Source organism: Epinephelus lanceolatus, chromosome 5, assembly GCF_041903045.1.
Source record: "Epinephelus lanceolatus isolate andai-2023 chromosome 5, ASM4190304v1, whole genome shotgun sequence".
Classification (NCBI taxonomy): Eukaryota; Metazoa; Chordata; class Actinopteri; order Perciformes; family Serranidae; genus Epinephelus; species Epinephelus lanceolatus.
In genome coordinates, this window is record NC_135738.1 from 10,835,795 (window position 1) to 10,861,983 (window position 26,189).

At 42.4% G+C, this 26,189-nt stretch overlaps 1 protein-coding gene across 12 annotated transcripts in view; it reads left to right on the plus strand.

Annotated features, from left to right (window-relative positions):
• Positions 1 to 26,189, plus strand: part of ankrd26 (ankyrin repeat domain 26) — a 36,922-nt gene that overhangs the window by 9,725 nt on the left and 1,008 nt on the right. For 3 of the 12 annotated variants that reach the window (XM_033635240.2, XM_078167695.1, XM_078167694.1), the window contains 31 exons: positions 1,272 to 1,333; positions 1,634 to 1,733; positions 2,995 to 3,099; positions 3,581 to 3,636; positions 3,721 to 3,790; positions 3,885 to 3,929; positions 7,082 to 7,348; positions 7,439 to 7,540; positions 7,629 to 7,699; positions 8,492 to 9,463; positions 10,970 to 11,145; positions 11,488 to 11,703; positions 12,574 to 12,604; positions 12,701 to 12,842; positions 13,048 to 13,261; positions 13,398 to 13,581; positions 13,749 to 13,895; positions 14,083 to 14,545; positions 15,395 to 15,900; positions 16,042 to 16,194; positions 16,378 to 16,553; positions 16,762 to 16,855; positions 17,079 to 17,105; positions 17,500 to 17,577; positions 19,073 to 19,207; positions 19,313 to 19,425; positions 20,286 to 20,433; positions 20,528 to 20,818; positions 21,044 to 21,279; positions 21,410 to 21,653; positions 26,039 to 26,084. In XM_033635240.2, coding sequence (XP_033491131.1) covers positions 1,272 to 1,333; positions 1,634 to 1,733; positions 2,995 to 3,099; positions 3,581 to 3,636; positions 3,721 to 3,790; positions 3,885 to 3,929; positions 7,082 to 7,348; positions 7,439 to 7,540; positions 7,629 to 7,699; positions 8,492 to 9,463; positions 10,970 to 11,145; positions 11,488 to 11,703; positions 12,574 to 12,604; positions 12,701 to 12,842; positions 13,048 to 13,261; positions 13,398 to 13,581; positions 13,749 to 13,895; positions 14,083 to 14,545; positions 15,395 to 15,900; positions 16,042 to 16,194; positions 16,378 to 16,553; positions 16,762 to 16,855; positions 17,079 to 17,105; positions 17,500 to 17,577; positions 19,073 to 19,207; positions 19,313 to 19,425; positions 20,286 to 20,433; positions 20,528 to 20,818; positions 21,044 to 21,279; positions 21,410 to 21,653; positions 26,039 to 26,084 — 5,670 coding nt within the window. The remainder of the gene's footprint in view (positions 1 to 1,271; positions 1,334 to 1,633; positions 1,734 to 2,994; positions 3,100 to 3,580; positions 3,637 to 3,720; positions 3,791 to 3,884; positions 3,930 to 7,081; positions 7,349 to 7,438; positions 7,541 to 7,628; positions 7,700 to 8,491; positions 9,464 to 10,969; positions 11,146 to 11,487; positions 11,704 to 12,573; positions 12,605 to 12,700; positions 12,843 to 13,047; positions 13,262 to 13,397; positions 13,582 to 13,748; positions 13,896 to 14,082; positions 14,546 to 15,394; positions 15,901 to 16,041; positions 16,195 to 16,377; positions 16,554 to 16,761; positions 16,856 to 17,078; positions 17,106 to 17,499; positions 17,578 to 19,072; positions 19,208 to 19,312; positions 19,426 to 20,285; positions 20,434 to 20,527; positions 20,819 to 21,043; positions 21,280 to 21,409; positions 21,654 to 26,038; positions 26,085 to 26,189) is intronic. The other 9 variants (XM_078167696.1, XM_078167704.1, XM_033635241.2 and 6 more) reach the window with 8 other exon arrangements.

The window sequence follows — 26,189 nt, forward strand, 5'->3', positions numbered from 1 at the left end:
GAGACGTACGACCTGCCGACGCTCGGGCCGGATTTCTGCTTCGTTGTGCGTCTTTTGCCGTGCAGTGTACAGGGGGGGGCGAGGGCCGATCATCTATTCCAGAACCACGGTCGGACGGTCGGATGAATTTCTGACATGACAGAAATTTTGGTCGGCAGGCAGAGACATTCGCACAGTTGAAGCAGAGCCACGAGCCAATTCGCCAACGTCTGTGCATTTATCCCTCACTGCGCCTGCGCGAAGACATAGATCACCATGGCGACGCGTTGGTGGACTGTAAATATGGAGGCCAGGTTGGTTGAGCTGTGGCAACAGTATGAGTGCCTGTTCAACGTTTCTTCTTCCACCTACCACGACCGCTATCAACGAGAGAAACACTGGCAGGAGATAGACAATATTTTTTATTTTTTTATTTTTTATTCTGTGAAGCACTTTGTGCTGCATTTTTAATGTATGAAAAGTGCTATACAAATAAAGTTTGATTGATTGATTGATATTCTTCAGCTGCCTGGTAAGTTTTTTCTGCTCTCATTTTCAAGCAAGCGCAACAAACATAGAAGCTATCGCGCTAGAACAGGTACAACACACACACACACACACAGGGTGCACCCGGCTGTAGCCGGCTTACCTCCAACTCTCGTTGTAAAATGGACAAACCATACTGTCCATGTCTCTCAAGCCATCTGCGAGTCCATATGCGTCGACGCCTCTTCTTTTTGGACGTTTCGGCACACAGTATAGCGCAAATCATCAAAGCAAACCGCTTGTCCTGCTTCGTTGACAACAACGGCACTTCCGGAACAAATCGGAGCTTTCAAATGTATCTTTATTGACAGCTGTCAACGGGCAGGACAGTCAGCAGGGGCCGACGAGCCGTTTTCACCCGTACAGTGTGAGCTCTCTGATCGTGCTTGATGATCGGAACGTACAGTGTGAGCTTTGGCCGCACATTGCAGACGATTCACTCGTACAGTGTGAGCTGGTATTAACAACAAGATTTTAAAAATCGTACATTGTATGCTGGGCTTTACTGACAACACACATGCCACTTTGCTTCTTGATGTTGTTTGATTTAATAATGGTCAAAAATGCCTTTTTAGTAACTGTAGTAACTATTAGTGGAATGTTTCATGCAGTAGGAAAAAGTAGGGAGGCATAAAGAATTGTTTTGAATTGAATCAAAGCAGCACAAATGTAAAATCAAATTGTTTTGCAACTACCATTGCTTTTCAGTTATATCATTGTAATGAACCTACATCTTGTTGAAATAGATTTCCTTTCTGAGCTGGGTCTGGAGAAAGGAGAGGAAGAGCAGGATTCTTGGGACTCTGAGGTACAGTAAAGACACATTTTGGATACGTTGTGTTTCCCACAGAATTAGATTCTAGTTGTGTCTGGGGTGGATTGTCTAGGACTGTCTCCATCAGTTCAGTGTTTGCCCGGTTAGCACGAGCTAACACAGCAGCAGTAGCTAACATCTGACACTGTTCAACAGTCCCAACAAACTCACACTGAAATGACTTGACTGAAAGTTAAGAAAAATAAAAACTTAATATGTGGCATATGTGTCAGTGTTGATACCTGGCAGGCTGTTTGCCACACAGATTCTTACATAATGATTTTTCTCATTCAGTCCCACTCTGAAAACCCCAACATGCCGCATGAGGAAAAACAAAGCTTGCATACTCAGGATCAAGAAGACCAGTCCACTGTAAAAGAAGAGACTAAAGACAGTAGGTCAACTTTACTTACTTCTGTGGTTTGTTTTCAAAGCGATCAAATCATTCCAGGCACCATTTCATGCTGCAGAAACAGTGTGACCTTATTTAATCATGATCATAGAGAAATGTGCTTTACTGTATGAGGGCATGCACCAATTTCATTTGTGAGCAATGGTTCAAGCTTTCTGTTTTTAGTGAAAATATGATGTAGAATGTGCAATTCAGTATAATTTACATCAATTAAAACATCATTTTCAACAGTAGGCTATTTCACAGTGTTAAAAGTAAACACTCAAAATGTGTCCCAATTCAATTCCTGTTGCAGTCAAGGAAACTATAAAAAGGAAAGGACGTCAGTGACGGCATTTAAGTTTTGTACTCGCTCAATGGAGCAGGCCTGGCAAATCATATTATAACTCATCTTATCTTTGTTGTTTCATCCTTAACTAAAATATCCTTCAAACAAAATAAGAAAGACACATTAAACGATGTTGACTGATGTTTGTTTATCTGAATGGGCGTGTTCAGTTTTGCACATAACTCAAGCCCCTGTTTGCTCCAAGCTACATCATGATACATGACCAAACAGGGCAGGTCTGACCTGTTACCACTGACCAGACTGCAATCGTAATCAGTTCAGTGTATGAATGGCCCTGATTAGAATTCTGGCTGGACTCAAGCATTTGGTAAATATCTGCCAAACTAGGACTTAACCATATGCCACAGTGCCTTGCAATTTGCCTCACTCATTTACGTTCATACTAATGTTAGTCATCCAGCCATAGCGTATATTATTAGCCAGCACACACAAAGATTCGGATTGAGAAGCTGTAACATTTGCTGTCACTCACCAACGCTGCAGCTCTCTGTCTATTTCTTCTTCTTGGACCCAACAGGGGCTTGGGTTGAGCTATATGCAGCTGACAGACAGAGCCATGAGCTGTTTGGAGACCAATAACAAGAAAAATGAATGCGCACATTTAGATAAAAAACATCAGTCAACATCATGTAATGTATGTTTTTGAAATTAGGCGAAAAAATTGAAGATATAATGGTTGAAAGTGTGATTTGCCATGGCCGCCCCATTGACTCCAGTAGAACTGGCACCAAAGTCTGGCTCCAGTGCACAACTCAAACGCTGTCACTGACATCATGTCCTTTTCTTCTTTTATGTTATGTGAATGACATCAGCTGACAGCAAGTAAACGTGGACCCAAGATGTCTAGCAATGCAATTCCAGTGAAACTGTCTATATGTGACATTTCTTTTGTAGACTTGTTGTATATTCCCTCTTTTTTAAGAGGGGAAGGAAGCAATAGGATGGCAGTCGTAAAGCTTCGGGGGAGTGTAGGCAGGCCAAGAGGCAGCCAGGGAGAGGGTATGAATGTCTTGGCTCATAGGTCTGAGGAACAGCATGTTAATCATACCAGAGGCCCTGACCATCACCTTATGATCACCATAAGAGAATGCATGCAGCATACACTACTACACCCTGCCTGCTACCCTTGAATCTCACTTCCCTAAATTTGGGGCCCACAAGTTCTTCTTAGCTTGCTTGGTTTCAGCAGGTTTTGGCTTAAATGACATTAATAAGTGAAATAAGCACTTGTGACTTGTGTCCCCATAAAACCCGAATGAGGAATATTTATGCGCATCTGATGCCTAACCATGTATCTTCATGCCAATTAACCATGAGTTCATTTGCATGGGAATGCTTCCTACAATGTTCTGGCAAACTCATCCAGCTTCATCAGAATATTGTTTTTTTTTTTTTTGTTTGTTTTTTTTTTGTTTTTTTTTACAGAAGAAGTTCATTGTGTTGTCTCAAACCTGACGTGTCTTATCTCTTGTGTCTGTAGCTGGAAACAATAATGAAGGCGAACATGTTGATAAAGATGATACTATACAGAAAGAGGTAGGTTCAGCAACTACGTGCGGTGAAGGTTAAAAGGATTATGATCTGTTGGGATCAAACAGCAATGTTTTTCCTCTCTACTAGACTGAAAAGGCAAAGTGGGAACCACTTCGTGTTTTGAGCAAACTTGAAGGAGATAACGAACGAAAGACAGGTAAATAAAATAATCTGGAGCACCCTGTAGGTCTAAGAATTTGTTTATTTTATACTGTTTGTTCTGAACATGGTACTTTGTTTCTCTTTGACAGATTTAATGGAAGAGCTTGGTCTGGGTGATGTTGATGACCTTGAAGGTAAGATGAAATATTGAATTCTTCAATTTGATTTAATATTTCTCAGATTTGTATATGTGACCGAAGGCAGTGGATCATCCAAAACCCTGATCAGACAGAGCATGTTTTAGCAACAGGGACGGCTTTTTGTACTAGTTTTCGACGAGAGTGAAGAGTTTTGCTCGCTGTTTTTGTGTTGCCGAGTTTTTTGCATTTTTCTGTCCTATATGCCTCAAGTTAAAAAAAAACAACTCAGAGTGGAAAAAACATCTGATGTCATTGGCATGTCCTCCCATTGTCCAGTCAGATTTGGTCAAAGGTGGGCCTTCTGTTGTGGTGATGACAACAGGTGGTAGTGTAAAATCTTGACACAATTTGTAGCCTCAACTTCTCTTTAATGTTTTAACAACTGTACTTAGGCCTAACAGTTGACTGCATATTGTCAAACTGTCCCCAACTCATCCTAAAATAAGCCTTGACCATACCATCATCCAGTCGAAGCTTCTGGACAAGCTGGTGGTACTCTCTGTGATTTATCTTCTTCCTGAGGGTCTCATGTACCCACACTGATCTCCATTTCCCTGTGTCCATTCCCCAAGTGCCCTCCGCATATCCATGTTTTATGCAGATTTTAAGGTACGGATTTGAGTGGTTAAGCTAGGGATGGGCAATCTGGAAATCCATCGGTAAAAAACAAAACAAAAAAAAAACAAAACTTTTTTTTCTTCCTTTACCTCTGGAGGCACAGCCCGGAGTTTTTCAACTAACGGAAGTGCAGGGGCCTCACGCCCTTCACTTCTGGCGGTGCCCCCAGGGAATCGCCGTGTTGTTTACAAATACTTCGGGTAGAAAACCAGCAGAGTTTAGCTATATATCACATTTTTCACGTCACTATATCACCGTGTAGACTAATCTGATGTTTGTTAAGTCTATAAACACAATGACTGAACAAACGTTACTATTTCTGTGTGCACGTTTTGTAAATAATAACAATAATAACAATAATAACATCGTAGTAACCGTTAGCTGTTAACGTTAGCCGTTAGAGGTGTCTGTAATAACCATAGACTGTATAAAAATGAGGTAATAACTCAATAAACGGTCCGTGAATAAAATATTTTTTCCAGCGGATATATGGGAAATCACAATGTCTAGAAAGCATCAGACTGCAGCTGACAGGGACAGCTAACAGCAGCAGCAAAGCTAACATCAGGACATCATCTGCTAAAAGCCTCCCGTTGTTGGATACGACATGAAACTACTCCAGTTAGCTCAACCATGTTGTAACTAGGGATGCACCGAAATGAAAATTTGTGGCCGAAGCCAAATATTATTAAACGCTTGGCCGAATACCGAGTACCGAATACCAAATACCGAATATCATTGTTTAGTTTTTCATTAGTTTTTGCAGATGAACCCCCTCAAGATTAGTGTTGTCACGGTACCAAAATTGGGACCCACTGTGCGATACCAATGAAAATATCATGGTTCTGAGTAGTATCACGATACCACAGCGAAAATGAGGCAGATGTGCCTTTTGTCATTTATAAAAAGATAAATCACTTTTCTATAATACATCAATGATATTTCAATGGAATGAATTATTTACTGACTTATTCATACTTCAAAAACAGCATCAATCAGTGATTAAAATAGGGGGGATCAAAATAAAATAAATAAATAAAATAAAAATCAACCAGCCACCCTCCTCCCCTGACAGTCCCTTCATAAGTAATGAACAGTCCCTAAAGTGCGGTGAGGTTTGTGGGCCGTTACTGACACAAAGACAGAAATGTGAATGGCTCGTTTCTCCTCTGACACGTCACATACCTGTGTTCGGCTGGCTCGGCTGTTCAGGTACTTCTGGGCAGTCATGACACCAAGAAGAGGATATTATTGGAGCCGACTTCTCCGTCGCCGGGTAAGCCGATGGCCGCCGTATTTGACAGGAATATATTACTGTCTGTGTCTGTGACCCCCGTTCAACCCACAATCGGTGGGATTCGCCTTTCATTTCTGCTGCTGGTTGAAATCTGTAGGCTGCTTGCACAGCGTGCTGAATGATTTAAGCCTATTTTGCTTGCTCAAAAATATTTTTAGTCGCAAATGCGAGTGCCGTGACGGACGGATCGCCACACTGCCGACATTTTATTCCGCCCGTCATGGCACGTTGTTTGATTGCGTTATCAAAACACGCCGCTATTATTCGGCCTTGCGTTTAACTTATTCCACCGAATACCGAATGTGTGTTTTTTTGCAATATTCGGCCGAATATATTCGGTTACCAAATATTCGGTGCATCCCTAGTTGTAACTAAGACATCCGCTGGAAAAAAAATTTTCACATTGACGAGACAGCGTTTTGGGTGGAGCGGTCGCTATGAACGCGGAGCTTGCTGTTTCTGTAGGTACACATTTCCTGGGGACACCTGCACGTCTTGGCCACGCCCCCTCCATTGTGATTGGCTAAAGCGCAGCATCGTTCAAACTCAAAGCCGCCCTCCCCCCCTCTCTAGTCGTCTTTCACACAGGGCTGCCGACAGATTCTACAATGTAAATTGCAGAATCTGTCTTGAGAGATTAAGGGATGGGTGACTTGTCGGTTGCATAGAAACAATTTAAAAAAGACGCAGCAAGCTCCAAAAAGTGCTCTCTCTGATCAGGGCAGGCAGTGTGGTACGCTGAACATTTTGCAACCTGCAAAATGGGCTCTGTCTGATCGGAGCCTGATGTCGCTGTCTGCCCCTAAACCTAATGCACATGGATCCTTTACAGGGTGCAATGTCTGTGTTACGGGAGTTTCACTTTCAAATACTGAGGAGCCACTGTCTTTTTAAGATTTTGGTTAAAGTGGTCTATTTACATGCAACACTCACTTCACAACCCTTTGTATGTTTCTGTCATCACACTTTTGGAAGCTAAAAAAGCAGGTCAGTAAACATGAGCTAGCTGATTACACAAAGTGAACTGTATACACTGGTAGCTTTAGTTCCTCGTTTGAGATTTCAGTTTGGTGGAGTGCAGTAGCTTTACAGTGTATCCCAGACCTTTTCCATTGAGTGGTGGCATTGTTGGGTGTTGTGGTTGTCCCAGTGTAAACTGAACTCCTATCCTTAGCAACATTAGTGTCATATTTTGTCCACTGACTTGCAGCTTCTTGTGTTCATGACACAGATGCATCAGACTGGGACTCGGCCAGTACTGCCAGTAAGAGAACCCTGCCTGGCCGCAGATTGGCCACCTCCCCTGGATTTGAGGAGTTCCCAGAATGCTCCTATCTACCTGTTAAAGAGCAGGATGAAGACGTTGCTCCAGCAGCACCCTTGACACCTCACAGGAGCATTAGCTCTAACAAGACACCTCCCCCCAGCACTCCCCCTCAACCTGTGCCCCAACCTCGAGCAAGAACGATGGTTCCTCAGAAACCAGAGAGTGAAGAGGGTAAGGCCTATTAAGTCCCTCTGCAGTCTCGCAAACATATTTATCCATATATTATTAGAGCATTTTTTTTCTTTCTTGCATTGCTCTCAGACTCAGATTGGGAACCAGACAACACGACACCTCCTTCCAATACAGCCAAAACTGACAATCAGCTGCAAAACGTAGCTGAGCTTCAGGCAGTGGGTACACCAGGTAAGGCTCAGTGGGCTTATGAGTATGCCTACAGAGATTTGTGTGTACATGCGCTGTGCTCTGAAATAAAGGCTCTCTGTCTCCTTAGGTTCCCCTGAGCTCTCACCGATGGCAAGGGACAGTAGAAGTAATGCAGCATCTGACAAGCAGGAACAAAAGGTGAGAAATACTCTGAATAGACCATCTCTAACATAATCCTTATTTTTAGCCCTGGCATTTTTGTCACAGACACAACATCGCCATTCATGCTCTCCTAGTCACAGGGAAATTGAAAGACATCATTAAGTCATAGGTATTGGTTAATACGTGCACATTTCAAAGTAGAGTTATGTTAGAAAAATCCAATTTTAATCACATAAAATTGGATCTACTAAGTCATCTAGTTTGTGACATTACTTGTCAAGGCTTTAGGAATCCTCAGAGCCTGTGTTTTCTCTCTGGCCAGTTCCAGATGAAACGTGTGTGTTTTGGAGCCATTTAGGCAAAAACAGTGACTCCCCATTTTTGTAGTTTTTGGCTCACTAGATTGGTCCTTCTGTCATCCCAGACATTTGGGGGAAAACTGGGTAAAGCATTTTTAAATGTGCTTTTGCCTTTGTGGGACATGGCTCCAAATTTTATAAGCATGACAGACTGACTTAGGCAAAAATCTTTGCTGTGCCAGAAATCACAGGTTGTGTCAAAATTTAACACATAAAAGCCAAGGAAGTTCTAACTCATCCCTAATAACGCAATCGTAAATATAATTAGAATGTAATTTGCTTACATTATTAGAAGGGTTATGAGAATGTGATGTTGAAATGCCTCCATATTGATTTGGGTATTGTTTTTTATGTGCCACATGCATAAGTCCAAACTTGCTCCCCAAGTGTGACATGAGTCCAAACTTGTTTTTTTGCATTTTTGTCTTGTCTGTTTTGTGTTTTTCCTTGTCCACCCATGCCATCAAAGGAGATAGATGATGCTCTAGATACATGTGAGTTAGATCTAAATAACCCACATCCATCTGGCCATGTGGGCTCTGGCGGTGGAGTACAGGATATTGGCTTTAAAGATCAACGAAGTCCTGAAGAAAGAGACGGAGCAGCTGAAAATGTCCCGTGGGAGAATCGTTATGAGAAGCTCTGGGTAGAGGTGGAGAAAAAGGAGGCAAAATCCACCTTCAAGAATGTTGCTGGTGAATTAAAAGAGAAGTTTGGAGAATTGCTTAAATCAAGACATTCTGCTGAAGACGCCCCAGAAGAAGAGCAGGCCATGGCTGAGTCTACTTCTGCAGGAGAAGAGTCAAGTGATGAAGAAGAAGGGGAAATCATTGTGCGCCCAATGGCCAGAGCAAGGAGTACTGTCCTTCTTACCATACCTGAGCAGAGGGAGTCTGGACTGGAAGACTCTGCAACAGAGTCGACCGACAACTCCTTATGTGAGGACAGGATGCAGGTCCGTGAGCCGCCAGCTAGTGAGACCAACATGTGTCAAGACCCGGATCTGTTGACTGATGATGCTCTGGAGGAACACAGGTCTTTTCCAATACGACCCACCACGGCACAGAGAGACAGCAGCATAGATCCTGTTCCCACAGCTTTTGCTGATGATAACACTGTACCCGTGTCTGATATTAAGTGTTGCACATTCTTAAAAGATGAGGCCAAACTTGAGCCATCCCAGAAACCACGTCTGGACCTTATCTGGAAGAACAACACTGCTAATCTAGATGAGGCTGAGAAGAACAATGCGAGTTCAGAGGAGGATCCTGAGGAATTCACCAAGTCTCGCCCCCCCTCAATTAGCAGACCTTCAGCATCTGTCCCAGGTGTTTCTGATGAGGAGCTGGAAGAGGACATGGAAAGATTTAAACATGAGGTAGGGATGCTGAAGGTTGTCTTCCTGGATATGGAGAAAGAAAAGGCCCAACTCCAGAAAGAGGTAGAGGATGGCCGTCCCTCTTATCATCCCTTCTTGATCGCCTATCTTTCTCTTCATTTCATCCATGTACTTTATTTCATTTCTTTTAATCTGCTGTTTCGAAGGGCCCAAACTAGCCATACATAATTACATCATCTCATTTCTTTCTGTTAGTGTTGTTCATTTTCCATGTCTTGATATTTATTTTCTTTTGGTTTGACTCCAAGTAGAAGTGCATGTTTCTCCTTATATTTCTTTGTGTCCGTTTAATTAACATGTAAAATTGAACTACCACTTGTTTGGTCATTTGCACTGCCTTCAAGTAACCTATACAAAATATTGTTTTTTGGCACTATTAATTGTACTCCAGAACTAAACAAAGTTGTGTGTCCTTTAGTAGTGACTTATCCTTCATCATGCATGGACCTTGCATGTATCTTTACATTGAATAGGTTCAGTAGTATGAACTCTTTTTTCGAGGTGATATTGTGTGAAGATTGTGAAAAAAAATAGCCTTCTTTGCCCGCAAAAGAAGTGCCGTTGTTGTGCTGTGACATTTGCTGGATTTTGTTTTTGTCTTTTAATGCATGTTGAGCTAAAAGGTCCAGTGTGTAGGATTTAGAGGCATCTATTGGCAGAAATTGAATATAATATTCATAACTATGTTTTTATTAGTGTATAATCACCTGAAACTAAACTGTATATCTACATATGGAGTTGGTCCTCTTCCATGGAGTCTGCCATGTTGTTTCTACAGTAGCCTAGAATGGACAAACCAAACACTGGCTCTAGAAAGGGCATTTTAGTGTTTTTGCGTTGCCACTGTAGTTTTACTTATCCTACGAATTTGGCACAAAGAAGAAGTTACAGTTCACCTCACTGCTAGAAGCCACTAAATCCTACACACTGGACCTTTAAGTTAGTCTTTATACATGCAGGGTTTTTTTTTTTTTTTAAAGAAAATTGATCTCCAGGGGATGAAAACATTTATTGTCTGGCCAACCTTTTGTTAAGCATAGAGGAAAAGAGAGAACAAATAATTTCTAGTAAGTGAAATGACAGTGTAAATAGCCTACAGTATAAACTGCTGCAGATAATACTTAAAGAGATAGTAATACTGTGTGTTGAGCTTATGTAGTGAGGAAAATCGTCATTCTCCTTTTTTTAGGTTGTAGTTTTAGTTTTTAAAAGACCGCTGTCTCTTCTAGCATTTGGATGTTTACCATTCATATCAGACTCTCAAAAATTGGATGAGATAATTCTCAGTTTAGTTATTGAGAATGCCGCAGCAAGCATTGTAATGCCCTGAAATGTGCATCCTTGTGATTAACTGAAAATACCACGTCAAATAGGGTAACCACACTAAGGTGTTAGGTCTCCAAAGGGAGGGGTGACACTAAATTATGCATGACAAAGTGTACAAGTCCCTGCTCCAAAATGCATTTTAAAAAGGCTGGTCCCAACCTCTGTCAGTCAGGAATCAACTGTCAAGTCCAGTTATCAAATATTTACCCCTTGTCTTTTCAGGTTGGCAAAGAGACAACAAAGACTGCAATGGAGGTGCAAAAATCCAGCACTTCCTGGGATACTGGTGGAACGGCGCTGGAAGATGTGGGTACTAAGAAACCTGAGAACAGGTTAGGATGCCTGTCAAGTAAAGCTGGAGCAGTTCAGCAGGAACAGCAGCCTGCAGCCACCAAGAGGTATGCATTGTTTTGCATTTGTGCAGCTATCATTATGTTAACTATTGCTGTTACAATTTCAGAACAACACATCCACAATCCTCCTCTAGATTCAGATCAGATATTATCCACAAGAATAGATTTCATCTGTGTGTGTGTGTCCTCTAAACCATTTTATAAGGCCCCTGTGATAAATACTCTTTAGCTACATTTATTTTTCAGTGACACATTGAACAGAAAGAGCCCAGTCCAAACCTTATTTTATTGATTCCATGTATTGAGGTTTTCTTCAACGATGCCTTCAAGGGCCCCAAAGTGTAGATGTCACAGCTCATTGACTATCAGGTTTATTGCTCTCCATAGCACCAACGGGGTCCCAGTGCAATTGCATCTCCCGCTCCAGCAGACCTACAGTAGCAACAAACAGGAGGGGCGAGCTGTAGAGGAGACCCTACAGCCGGAGCTGGTCAGAGGGGCCCGGCGCAGCAGAGCCCCTCAGACCAACACTCATGTCAATGGAGATCCTCTCTCTGTGTTTGATGATAGCACTTTAAGTGAAGTGTCGGACGATGAAGGAAGGTATATATGCAGTATGCCGCTTTTTTTGTATCAATTAAACCTCTCTGTCACTAACCTGTAAGGTGGGTTCAGACTGAACGCAAAGTTAATTATAAAGGTAGCATGACTGCGTAAAAAGTCAGTGGAATGAAGTGAGCAGATGTGAACAGTCACAGATTTGCTGCAGGGAGAGTGAATGAAGGTGTCTGAAAAATAGATCAAAGAGAAAAATCACACTAATCTGAAACATGCAGTTGTTCACTCAGCTTCACTCAGCAAACTAACATGGTGTCTACAGTAGTACACTGGTTTTTATGGATTAATACGCAGAAACGTCATCATGCAGAAACCTACATCAGTTTGTAGAAGGGCATTTTGACTCTGAAACTTAGACCAAAATTTGTATTTTCACATTTGAATACATAAAGAACACTACTGGAAAGCTACAGAATGATATAAAAACCTTTAATAATTATAATAATAGAGCTGCCTTTCATGAAAATACAAAGGGAAGAGAAAAAAGAAACAGGAGGAACATAGGAGAAACTACAGGAGTTGTTAGTAAGTTATAAGCACTGGTAGTTTGTGAGGAATAAACACAGACTTCTAATGAATAAACCAAGGTAGAAATTTGCTTTGCATTCAGTCAAAACAAACCTTTACAATATGGTGGTGGGCGATCAGTAGGATGCACTTTTTTCCTGATTTTAATTATTCTCCTCCCTGCTTTACATAGTTGCATGACTAACCACTGATTTTCCAAAAAAAAATACTAGTATACTGCATTATACCATTATACTTCCAACAACTCTTCAGTGCAGCTGTCCTGCATGTCAGTTTTCCAAATAACCTTTGTTTTTCTTTGCTCCCTCTGCTTCTGTGCTGGCTCAGGTTTCCAACCAGTGGAAAACAGAAAGACGAGGTAAAACAAATTCTGACGGTATGGTTTAAAGTTTACGTACGAGTACAAAATGAGAAACTGAACAGTATTAAGGCCCCGGTTTATTTCCAAACTCAGAACCCTGAAGAAGTGGAGATGGCAGAAGACTTCGATGAGCTCACTCAGTCGTCGGACACAGCCACAGATGACATCGACTCTCCCACTTCAGGATATCGTCACGCATCCCTCCTTATTCAGAAGCTGGACTCAGCCACTCTGGGTACTGATTCAGCTAATTCAAATGCTAATTTATGTCATGATAAGTAATTGTTTCTGCTTTTTATGATTTTGTAATTTTATCAGCTTGTTCATTTAATTGCAAATTATGCAAACATAATCTACTTTGAAATGAAGATGCTATATGCTCATTAAGTAATGAGATTTTGAAGATTCCCTTACAGGCTCTGCCATATTATATCTTACAGACTCGAGAAGCATGGTGAAGCTGCAAAACATTTTCCATGAATACGAGCGCTCCATCCAAAAGGCAAGAAGTCGTCACGGGTACCTGGCAGACAAGGTGAGCCAGCTGGAAATGGAGAGGTCGGAGTTGAAAGGCTCTCTGGAGGAAGTTAAAGATATTAAATCTGCCTTGGAGCGCAGCCAGCTGGAATTGCAGACTGAAATCACAAACCTCAAGTGAGAACCTTTTTTTTTTTTCCTTGAGTACTCTGTAGCCATTTCTGTACATCATATCTCATGTGATTGCATATTTTGTGGATCTTTTTTAATTTTGATTTGCTGGCTTGACATTTCTGTCTCCAACTTGATGAAGATTTCAGCTGAAACAGGAGCAAGAAAACCGCCGCAACGCCACCATGATGTACAATACGACCAAAGATAAGCTGAGGAGGACGGAGGAGCAGCATCAGTTGGAGGTTCAGGAGAGACAGAAGGTGGAGCTCACCCTCAGGAATCTGGAGCTGGAGATGAGAACTCTGGTCAACAACATGAAACAAGTACACACTCTTAAACTTGGCTTTTCTATCCAAAATCTGAAGTGATTTTGATGTGCTGTTTGTCATTACATTGATGTTTGCTAATTTTGTACTAATAATGTGATATGACTCTGTTGATATTAAGTTAACATTAAGTTACATTGGTGGATAATTTATCAATCACCCAGCTTGAAGAGGACCACAGTGAGACCCAGAGACTGCTGGCTCAGGAGCGCAGTGCTCGGACACTGCAGGAGAATTTGCTCAACAGCCATCTCCGTAAGCAGCAAGAGATAGAGGACGAAAACAAAAGAAACATCAGCAAAAGCAACGAGGTAATCCTCACAGAGTGGTATCCAACATTTTAGAAACCATTAGTTTTCTTTTAGGTAAAGATGATGTTTTACAGAAGATTATTATTTGTAATGATACAGTTTGGGAATAAAATATCCGTTTTGAAATCAAATCTTGAAGAAAACCTGTTGACTGAAGACAATATTAACTTTCTCCTGTTCTTCACAGGCCTTGTCTCAGCTCACTGAGGCCAGTGACAGGGAGAGGGAGTTGCTTCAGCAGAATGCCACCTTCCAGGAGCAGCTGACCATCCTGAGAACAGACCTTGAGCGTTCACAGGCCAACAGTAGTCTCAAAGAGAGCCACCTCATGGAGGAGAACGAGGCCCTTAAGGAACAGCTGGAGGATGCTCGGCGAGATCTTAAACTCAACAGCGAGGCCCTGACCCAAACTGTCTTTAACTGCAATAACCAGGTGACCGCCCTGAAGTCTGAGTTAACTATAATAACAACCCGACTGGAAAATGAGCGGCAGACTCGTGAAGCGCTGGATGCAGAGGTCGGATCCATTCGTAGCCGCCTGGCCGAAGCTGTAAAAGAGACGGAGCGTTGCCTGGCAGGTCAAACAGACACAGAGAGAGCTCTGCTGCGGGAGAAAGAGGAGCACCAGCGTCTTAAAGACAAACTCACAGGTTAGTTGTGGTAGGAATGGATGGACAGCTCCGAGCTCACGCATGCCCAACCAGGCCATGTGTTTGGTGTTTTGTTTCAGACACATTCAAACTTAAAGACATAAAAGCTACATATCAAACAGGCACACCAGTGTGGAAGAGCAGTTTGTAATCTATTCTTCATTATCAGAAGACGAAACTATTTTTTCATCTCTCCAGAAGAAAGACGGATTTGCTTCTACCATTGTTTGTATTTCTGTTACCGTCACTGAGCTGACGCCAAGCATATGCAGGTAGTTGGGCGCACTCAGTAACCAGGTTAAGGTGTATAGACCATTTCAAACTTGACAACATAAACATTCTTAATGATTCCTTTTGCATTTCCTGTTGGGATCATTTGCAGTGTATGTGGATGACATCAGCTGACAGAAAGTAAACATGGACCCAAGCTGTTGCCTAGCAATGCAACTCCAGTGAAACAGGCTATACATGTGACAGTATTCGTGTTTCTTTCAGAGTACTCCAGCTAGCATATTTGAGTTACTCATGAATCGATTAAGGGCTTAGCTGCACATCTGAAAGCAGGATATTGTGTTTACATGCTCAAACACATAAATGGGATACTCCAAAAGCCAGATCGTAAACAGGTTATTCATGTCCATGTCAACTTGCTTTTGTTGACTGGGACGCTGAGAGGCTGTTGGATGGGTTGCTCTGTCTGGGCCGGAGCTGCTGTGGTCACTGCCGACTGTGGAGGCTTATGTTTAATTGTATAAGCAGCCTTTGGGTTATGTGTATCTTTTTGTCTTGCAATCCTTTTTGCTGAACTGGGAGCTTGTTTTTTAACTTTAAGGTTTTTTGCTTCTACAGGTGAAGCAGCCAGTCACCGTGAGGCAGTCAGCAGCCTGTCCCAGAAGCTGGCCAAGGCAGAGACTCAGGCAAACAGCATGGAGAATGAAGTTCATCGGGCCACACTGCAGCTGACAGAGAAAGGTCTGCTGCTGGAGGTCCTGCAGCGGGAGAAGGACCAGGCGGCTGCACGTATCAAGGAGCTAGAATCGGCTCTGCGGGCAGAGAAGGAGCTGGTCAGCCGTGCCGGGGCACGCCAAGAGGCCGCACAGGAGCGACTAGCCCAAACCCAGAGTGAAGGCATGTTACTACGGCAACAGCTAGAGGAGGCCCAAAACAAAGGTGTAGCAAAGGAGCGTGCTGTGACAGATGCTCAGGAGCGCTTTAGTGACATTCTCTCCAAGCTGCGCTCTGACTGCGAAGAGAGAGTACAACTAGTGGAGGAGAGAAATAAGGATCTCGCCAGTAAGGCTGCTGATCTCCGAGATCAGATCTACAAGTTAGAGGAAGAGAAGAGCGAAAGAGAGGTAAGAATAGGACTCTGCAGTGTAAGAGGATTACCTAACTTCTTCCTCCTCCCACTTACAGTCTTTATTCCACATACCAGTTAAGGATCTCTCTTTATATCTAATCAAACCCTGCTTCCTTGGGGTTCTGTCTGGGTGCAGACTAGCCTAAGGCAGCTTCAGCAGGAGCTAGCTGACTCACTCAAGAAGCTGTCAATGAGTGAAGCTTCTTTGGAGGTCAACACACGGTACCGCAATGACCTCGAGGAGGAGAAGGCTCGGCTCTTTAAAGACTTGGACAGGCTCAAAGGAAAGGTAACAGCAGGAAACAGTGCCACCTTGTGGCAGCATCACCTCACGCTTTCAATACCAGCTGAGTTAATGATTATGAAGTAAATACTTTAATCTGTACTGAAATTAGAACAGAAATTAACAGTTTTCTTGGTGACATTGAAGTCTCATTGCTGATGAGGTGGATGCTTTGTGTCTGTCATGCAGCTGGAGGAAAGCGAACACCAGTACGTGCAGGCTGAGAGACGTATTAACAGTCTGAAGAGCAGTCTGGATGAAAGGGAAAAAGAACTCAACACTGCCCTTCAGAAACACCAGGAGGCGCTGTCCACCTCAGCAGCTTCAGATACTACCATCAAACAGCTGGAGGAAGCTGTGCAAAGGTATGTACAAACACATGCTGTCCACATACACACTGGGGACTAAAAGATCAAACTATTTTATTATATTGGGTACCACATGCACAAAAAAATCCAGCTTGAAAAGTGGGCTAACGTCTGTTAAAGCATCGTCAGCCATGAGTCTTGATATGTTTCTATATGCAGTATATGAATGTCTGTGATACAGAGCGTCAATGTAATGTCACATTAGGCTCGAGATAGAGAACGCCAGACTTGAAGCGGCTGCAAAGCAACAGTCCAACAAAATTGATGCACTTCAGAAAGGCGCTGAGAAATCTGCTATGGTGAGTGCTGCTGCAAACCTGATTCAGTAAACTGCACACACACGCACACATACACAGATTTCACACAGGAGCTTGGTGGGGCCATATCTACTTTTTTGTGACTATACAAGCAAGATACAACATCTCAGTATTGTGATACTTAGAGAAATCTCTTGTTAAATCAATTGGCTGATTTTACATTACATTATGAAGTTATATTTTAAGGTATCCCATCTTTTTTCAGCTGTCTGACTGCTCGCCTGGAGAAGGGGTTTGTATTGTGGATGTAGGCTTAGTTTCTCTGTGTGGGTTTACCTCTGTTTTTTTATTAAATTATACACATGTAAATTGCCGGTCATCATAAAATCATTTTTAATCTCTTTACACAGTGAAATGCACTTGGGCTTTGTTGGCTTTTTTGCACAAGCTGCTAGACCAGGAATCCAAACTTACAGAGGAAGTTTAGCTTTGTGTTGGTTTGGGTTTTTCTTGGTGATGTCAAAATGTGTCTTTTCCCTTAATCCTGATCTTGGTATGTGGGGTCTTTCAGTCCTTAAGGCTGCATGATGCATGTCACTCACCCTAGTTTAAAGTCTTCTTTCTTAATTAGAAAACAAAACGCCCTCTTGCATTTATTTTTTACAAGGCTTTTCTTATCTCTGTAGGTCAGAGGTCATTTGGAGGACTTGGTTACAAACCTCCAAAGCAGTAAGATGACTTTGGAAGACCAACTCAGTCAAGAGGTTGGTGGCTTATTTTATTTCCTCACAGAGAAAGATTTCAGCTTAGATTTCAGTGAATGAACAATGACAGGCATGGGCGTAAAATAATGGGTCAAAGGGGTGCAGTTAAACATTAGCAATATTAGTTATGCAGTCCCGGAAGAGAAAAAGAGAAGAGAATAAAAAGTGGTGGGCCAAGGAATTCTCATATTTCCTCCAATAGTCACCACGTCCTGGTTTGCCCCTGTGTAATTGTTTCAGCTTAAGGGTGATGAAAACCTGCTAATATTTATCCATACATATTCTCTCCATTGACCTGAACTTAAAGTAGTTGCATATATTGGCTTTTTTCTCCCATTAAGATTTGAAATACATTGTCGAGTGGCTCTCAGCAGACTTGACAAACAGAATGAATAAATTCTAATAACCAATTTCCTGTGGAGATTGGACCTGCATGCATCATTGAATACATTAATCAGATTTCGCTTTCCTGAGTAACACTAATATCTCTGTTAAAGTAGTGCCTAACTTGGGTCCTGTCTTTTAGATCGTAGGTGTCTGTAAGTTGTAGGAAGCCATCTGTTCCTCTATTGGAGGAAATTAAGCAGTATACTGTAACACCATCCAGCTGTGCAGGTTTGAAGTCTCCGTCATGACAGCCATCTTAGCACTTGTGCATTTCTTTCCGGTTTGAACTTGTAGTACTCTCGAAAGCAGATATTCAGGGGTATTGTTGTCCAGCAGTGTAATTTCTCTAAATGTAATACTTGAAGAGTTCATTCTCTCAATAGTGATTGAAGAGGTGTGTCTAATCGGCTCTGATCCACATCTTTTAATGTGGGTTACTCCACTTAATATCTCAGGTGTGCTGCTTTATAATAATCCCCTAGACATGGGAGAGGCATTCCCCATTTTTCACGAGGTCACTGTAATGTACTTAATTTAACCCTTCATTTTTAGCCTTTCCGTTAAATTCGTTTCTAGTCTTTGTGTATGTAATTCACCTGAGACCTGTCTGAGCAGGGAGTGTCTACATTTTTGAGTTGCCAATCAGATGAGTAAAGTAACCAGCTGAGAAATGTTTGTGACAAAGACTGACACATTTCCCTTGTCAGAATTACATTTGTTACATCATTATTACCTCAAGAGAAAGAATCAAACCTTTAAAGACGTGTTTATATGAAAACGAGGCAATTGGAATACCACACAATTCTGAATTCACACATAAACCAGAAAAGCAGCCCTATATAAAAAAAAGGAAGAATATCCCTTAATGAAAAATAAGAACGAAGTGCACGTTTTAGTCCTTTCAGATTTTCTCTTACTGATACTTTCTAATACAAAATACATTAGGTTAAACAAATGAGAAATTGGCCACATTTTTGCAGCATGTTTGAGACAGTGTCTTCCAGATGAGATGAACCATCAGAAGTCTGATCATTGTAACAAGCGAGGAACTTCTTTTTATTATATGTATGATAATTTCATTTCCTGGGTTTGTCTTTCTCCTCCTGAGGTCCAGAAGCAAAGCATGCTGTCTCACACCGCCCAGAACTCTCAGGCCATGTGGGAGGAGGAGCTGAAGGGCCGCTCCAAGTTAGGTCTGCGCCTGGCAGAGCTTGAAAAGGAAAAAGCAGACCTGAGCACCCAGGTGACCACAGCAACGCATCTATGCGCAGGCTAATGTTGTATATGATGGCTTCAGTAGCCCCTGATGGTAATAACACACTTTGGGTCTCTGTTGCCTGTGTTGCAGATGGAAATAGAGAAGAAGAAAGCCAAGAAAATAGCAGAGCAGAAGAAGGCTGTCGACACACGGCTGGATCAAGAGATGAAGAGAAACACAGAGCTCCAAAAAGAAATGTACAGGTGACTCTTAGCTTCCTCCTCCTGGCACCCTCCTCACCCACGGCAGTACTTCTCCCTGCTGTTTAGACACAACAGAGATCCAGTAGAGCGCAGTCTTTCCTGGCTTATGTGGCTGTGGTGCACCAGTGTGTGTGTCTGGTGTAAGAGTTTCTAGAATTTATTAATTTATTATTATTAATTACTAACTATTAATTATTCTAATCAGTCCCTGCAGTCACTGTGTTTGTCTAGTGTTTTTGTTTTTGTGTGCTCACTTAATTGTGACTGGTGTAGTGTTTCTTATTCTTTGGCGTATTTTGAGTGTGCCTTTAGAGGTTGTTTTGATGTGTTTTGAGTAAGATTTTAGTACAAATGAGTTACATTTAATCAGACTGTTGAAATATAATGTTACTGCCTATACAGCGAGGTGTCTGTGGCTGATACTGACTGGCTCTATCACCAGCTGATCTACTGAGCCAATAATAGCTGCTACATTTTGCAAATGTTTAAAATTACCACCAAATGTCACAAAGGCCCATAGATCATATAGTCCAGGCCACTACACATGTAACAGTGTGGCTTCAGCTCTGTAGGCAACATGGAGACCACTGGGGGTGGAAAGTTTCCAACATTCCACACGCAACTATTTGACCGCTATGAATGCACCAGCCACATACTACATTTTGCCACACTTCCCAGTGTGTCACACTTAAAATAGCAAGTACAAGTACAGAAGTATCCAAGGTGAGACACAGCAATATCTCTGAGCAAGCCACATGTATTATGTCATAACTTAGTTCTCAGGTTTGTATTAGATATTTATTTTGTGTTTTATATTCACCTATTTGTTTACTTACAGTACTTGTGCATATGTGTTTAAGGTTGCGTACTTTGTTAAAGACTGCAAAGAAGAAATTGCGGGATCAGGAGACAGGTGGGGCTGAATTTGGCTCTCCTATGAGCAGTCTACGGATGGACGTAGGCAGACACAGCCACGCTGAAGGTGCCTTGGAACGAATGAGAGAAAAGGTTTGTCTGTCTTGAGCAGCACTACGGTTTCAGTATGAACCTCAACTGTTTGACCTCTGCCTCAAACGTTTCCTCTGTTCTCTTATGTGACCAGGTGGATGATCTGCAGTTGCAGCTGGAGAAGGAAGGGTCCCGTCGCAGCCAGCTGGAGAAGGTGAACGGGGACCTGAAGGATCAGCTGGCCTCCCTGAAGGGCCTGAGCCGCAGTAATGACCAACTAGAGAGGAGTAAGAGGCAGTTGGAGGAGGAGGTGCTGGACCTGAGACGCCGGATGGAAACGGCTCAGGTGGAGCAGAGCCAGGTGGAGCAGTACCGCCGTGACGCAGAGGAGAGGGCCCGTAAGGAGATACAACAGAAACTGGAGCAGGTCAACAACTTCCTGCAGGTAAAGAACTGTCTGGTGAATTTTATTGGTAAATATGAACAAAGTTAATCTTGCGTTACGAAGCAGCTTCCTAGCCACTGAAAGAGTGCACTACATCTTACTAGACATGATTTACTGAACAAATTCATGGGTGTATATATTCACAGAGTCGCTTCGATAGCTATGCATGTGTCTATCAAAACATCACCAAGCCTGATTTAATAGATTGTATCTGTTGTCTGTCAGACCCAGGCAGCATCGCAAGAAGCACTGGATCAGATTAAATCGGCCAATGAGGCTAACCTGCGCTCCCAGCTGGAGCAGAAGATCCGGGAGCTAGAGGGAGATCTGGCCCGGGCCCGCACCACCAGTCATGACAGCCTCAACCAAAGAGACTCCACACGCACAGAGCTAGAGCGATACCGGCAACTCTACAGAGAGGAGCTTCGCCTCCGCAAGTCTCTGGCTGCAAAACTAGAGAGGTGAGATCAGCTTGTACCTCACAGTCTAGTGTCAGGTGTTCTGGAGGGGATGTTGTGTAAACAGACACAGATGGTGCTGATGGTAACAAACTTGTATCAGTGGTTGACTTTTACTATGTCTTCCCCTCAGAGCCAACAGCCGGCTCGATGAAGCCAATTCCAAGTTGCTCAACGAGCGCAGCAGGTCTCTGATCACAAGCAGCATCGCAAACGGTGGCCTTGGAGGGTCCTCGCTGGACGTGGGCTCTTTAGCTTCACCAACACACTATGGGGCCACACTGGGGCCCCTCAACAGGAGCCTAGGCCTGGGGATCTCCCTCCTCAGCCCTGTGACTGAGGGGCAGAACAGCAGGGTGGAAGACTACCTAGCCAGGGTCTGTATTGATTTACATACCCATGGTCATTAAAGTGGAATATTCTTTATGGATACATATTTATTTTGGACCATTTTCATTTCCATATCGTCATGGTTGTCAGCGTTGTTATTGTGTAACTGTTTTGTTTAAAGATGTTGCTTTTTATACACAGGTGTTATGACATCGTTATAACTGCAGAGACATGTTGATCTGTAGGTTTTCAGGCATTACACATCTGATATTTAAGGTTGTGGAAAAACATACTTAAAAGAAAGACAGTTATAAATATTGATTTAATGGCTTTCTAAAGTCTTGTAACACCTTCAAGCTATTTCCTCCCCCTGTTCTTTTCTCTTCTTCCTCCTGCATGTTGTCTTCACTCTCTAACCTTTATGGTAGCGGGACTTTACTCCTAACCTGTCTTCCATTTCTCACTCTTTTAGCTTCTAGCTCAAAAGTCTGTCTCTCATCTCTCCTCTCTTCAGCCAGACCCATAACCAGGTGTGTAGATGTGTCTATTTAGTGTCTGATTGGCTGCTGTTTCCTTTCACCCTGCTGCTGGGCTCTGTTCACATGCAAACCATCATGTTCAGGGTTCGCACAGTGAAAAAATAGTTTCTGTTTAAAACAAAAAAAGTTGCTGCTAACTTTTGGGGCAGCAAAGATACAGAAAATGTGTTGTGAGCTAACCCAGTACTGCTTCAGAGCAGTGTAAGTATTTTTTCAAATGGTAAAGTATAAAAGTGAAAGCATTAAAATTGTAGCCCTCTTATCTAATCAGTTGTCTTGAAGTGGAAAATTACAGCTATATTTTAGAATTCTCTGACAGTGGTCCACTTCATTGCAGAGCTTTTTTTTATGCTTCATCTTTTAGGAAAATGCGTACTAAAGGAATTCACACAGTTGATTTTAAAACTGATATAACAACAAATATTATCATAACTTGAAGGTTTATTGGCAAAAGCTACAAAAACATATTGAGGCTGTAAAACATGTAAATGAAAAATTCAAGACTTTCCTTGGTGAGATGTGCAGGAACCCTGGGTTTGTGGTTAGTCACGTAACTGATTGTACCAGCTGAAATCTCAAACCCTGCTCCTTGATTCTCTGCTTTGAGTTGACTTTCTTCATGCTCTGAGATTGACTGGTAGAGACGAGATGATGCAGCTTTCTTGAAGAGTAATTTGTACTTTGATCATTTGTCTGATCTCAAGCTGATTTTTAGTTCGGCCCACACACGATTTAATTTGAAAATCAAATCAAGTTTAAATAATCATACATCCCTTCATTCCGGTGTTATGCCCAGTTTAGACCAAAGATTCGCAACAGTTCAACACGACATCCCTCTGTCCTTATGACCCTCGCAGCGGATAAGGAAAAACTCCCCCAAAAACCCCTTTAACAGGGAAAAAAAAATGGTAGAAACCTCAGGAAGAGCAACTGAGGAGGGATCCCTCTTCCAGGACGGACAGACGTGCAATAGATGTCGTACAGAACAGATCAGCATAATAAATTAACAGTAATCCGCATGACACAATGAGAGAGAGAGAGAGAGAGAGAGAGAGAGAGAGATGCAGGTAATGACAGTAGCTTACAACAACATTATTGAAAGTAACAATATTAGAGTTATAGTTCTGGCTACTGTGGTACAATATGTTGAAAGTATGTATTAATATCTGGCAGTATACATGTGTGACAATAGTCATATGTGTATAATAACAGTAGAAGTATGACTAATGACTAATGATGGCAGCAGCAGCAGGAGGCATCTGGCAGGACCACGGCAGCAGCACAACCACACACGTCACACTGTCCAGGCACCGCTGCGGTATGAGTTAATCTGAGAGACAGTGGAGCACAAAGGCTTCCGGAGAAGAAGCCGAGTTAGTGACATCCAGAATGGCCGAGTTAGCAAGATGCAGTAATAGAATACGAGAGAGAGAGAGAGAGAGAGAGAGAGAGAGAGAGAGGAGTGAAGGTGCCCGGTGTATTATAGGGGGGTCCTCCGGCAGACTAGGCCTAAGTCAGCCTAACTAGGGGCTGGTACAGGGCAAGCCTGAGCCAGCCCTAACTATAAGCTTTATCAAAGAGGAAAGTCTTAAGTCTAGTCTTAAATGTGGAGACGGTGTCTGCCTCCCGGACCGTAACAGGAAGATGATTCCACAGGAGAGGAGCCTGATAGCTGAAGGCTCTGGCTCCTGATCTACTTTTGGAGACTTTAGGGACCACGAGTAACCCTGCGTTCTCAGAGCGCAGAGTTCTGGTGGGATAATATGGCACTATGAGCTCACTAAGATATGACGGAGCTTGACCATTTAGAGCTTTAAAAGTTAACAGTAGGATTTTAAATTCAATTCTGGATTTTACAGGGAGCCAGTGCAGAGAAGCTAAAACAGGAGAAATATGATCACGTTTCTTAGTTCCTGTTAGTACACGTGCTGCTGCATTCTGAATTAGCTGGAGAGTTTTTAAGGACTTACTAGAGCTACCTGATAATAGAGAGTTAACAGGCAGCTACTTGTGATGTGCCGTTCTGCAACGCTCTAAAAACAGTTCACACCAATGGAACTAGATGAGACGGTGTACCAGCTCTATGCAGCAACTCTGTGTACTTACGTTCTGATTTCCAGCTTTACAAATTTATTTTGTGGCTGAATATAATTTGTAGCTCCTTTTAAAATGTAATTGAGGATAGTGATAGTTAGATACTGGCCACAGCTGCATTTGTAGTCGTGATGAAATGGTGAAAAACAAACAAAACTAGAGCAAATCTAAATAACCGCAGATGGCAGGTGCTCTGTCCTGGCCGAGCCCTTACCGAGGTTATGTATTCGCCGGCGTTGGTCTGTTTGTCTGTTTGTCTGCAAAATAACTCGAAAAGTTCTGAACGGATTTTGATTACTTTTTCAGGAAAGTTTGATAATGGGACAAGGAACAGATGATATATTTTGGTGGTGATCGGTTGAAGCGAAGTGGATAAAATAATAAAATGGCAGGAAATCCGAGCTGCTATCTCCTTTTAAAATATAATTGAGGATAGCGATAGTGAGATACTGGCCACAGCTGCATTTGTAGTCGTGATGAAATGGTGAAAAACAAACAAAACTAGAGCACTCGGAGAGCGCAGACCTCCACCAAGCAGCTTGGCTTCTTTGGCGCAGGTAACGAGCATCAGATGGACTGAATTCATAATAAATACGCCACAATAATGTAAATAACCAGCGCCAATTAATCCGTCAGTGAGAACGTGTGTGTGGGGGGGCCTAAGCACATACAGCGAGCAGCAGCAGCAGTGACCCACCGTGTGATACCAGCACACCATGAGGGCTCGGCCAGGACAGAGCACCTGCCATCTGCGGTTATTTAGATTTGATCAGCGGACTACAAGCTGACTGGGTGTTGAAACAGGTGACGTGCTTTACATTCTAAAGCCAGCGGTCAGTGATTTGACCAGCTGAGTTGCAGGTGACATCATCAGCCGGCTTGAGTCGAGCTCAGACCGGCCGGTTCACACCACTGCAACTTTTCTCTGCAGCATTCTAAAAGTTTCGTCTCATCGCGAATCTTCCGTCTGAACTGGGCTTTAAGGGACCCAACAGAAAAAGAGTCTTCATAGTTCTTAGACTTTATTTAAACAGCACTTTTTAAAACTAAGTTACAAAATGCTGTATTAGTTCAGTTTAGGACTAGGTGCACATACTTGAGACCATCTGGGGGTTTCCGAGTGGGAGCCAAAGGGTTGGGGTTAGATGGATAACAAAGTAGGAGAGAGCATAGGGAAGCCAGAGCCAAGTAGAACCACAATTAAAACACTTCAGGACTGCAACAAGGCAAAAAAAAATGAGACTGATTACATATGTACCACATGCATATATAATTTGTTGGTGAATGTACTCAGACACATCTCAATACATATAATAGAATAATTACAGTTAGCGGAGAAATAACATTTTTCTTGATATGTCACACAGACCTTTAATGGTTTTACATGTTAGTTACCAAGAACATTTTTCTTCAATGTAAAATTAATTCAGATATTCACCAAAAAGTATTTTGTTATTAGTTTAAATCTTGAACCAACTATTTGCATCTGACATCACATGACCATACTGACTTGGCTTTTGCCACTTGCAGTAAGATTTTAAAAGGCAACATCATACGGCCTGCAGAAACTCTACACTAAAGCAGAGCTTGCATGCTTGGCATGTCCTGCTGTGTTTCACATAGTGGTCCTAATTTTCTTGCAGTGTTTTTTTCCACTATCCAAGTATCTGTCATTACTATAGTGCTGTGTTTGGTGGTGAAATATCATCCGTTTCATGGTGTGTTTTTAAAATGTATTAAAATCTATATTAGAACATTAGAACTCAAATCTTAACGACAACTTTGCCTTTATTTTCCAGATGCAGAGTGAGTTGGATAAAAGCATATCAAGGGAATTAAACAATGGTGAGTGCACTGACGCTGGAAACATGAAAGTAATCATTTGGTAGCAGTGTCTGACTTGTAGCTGCTACTCAGTGACACTCACTGTGGTCTCTCTGTCTGGTCCTC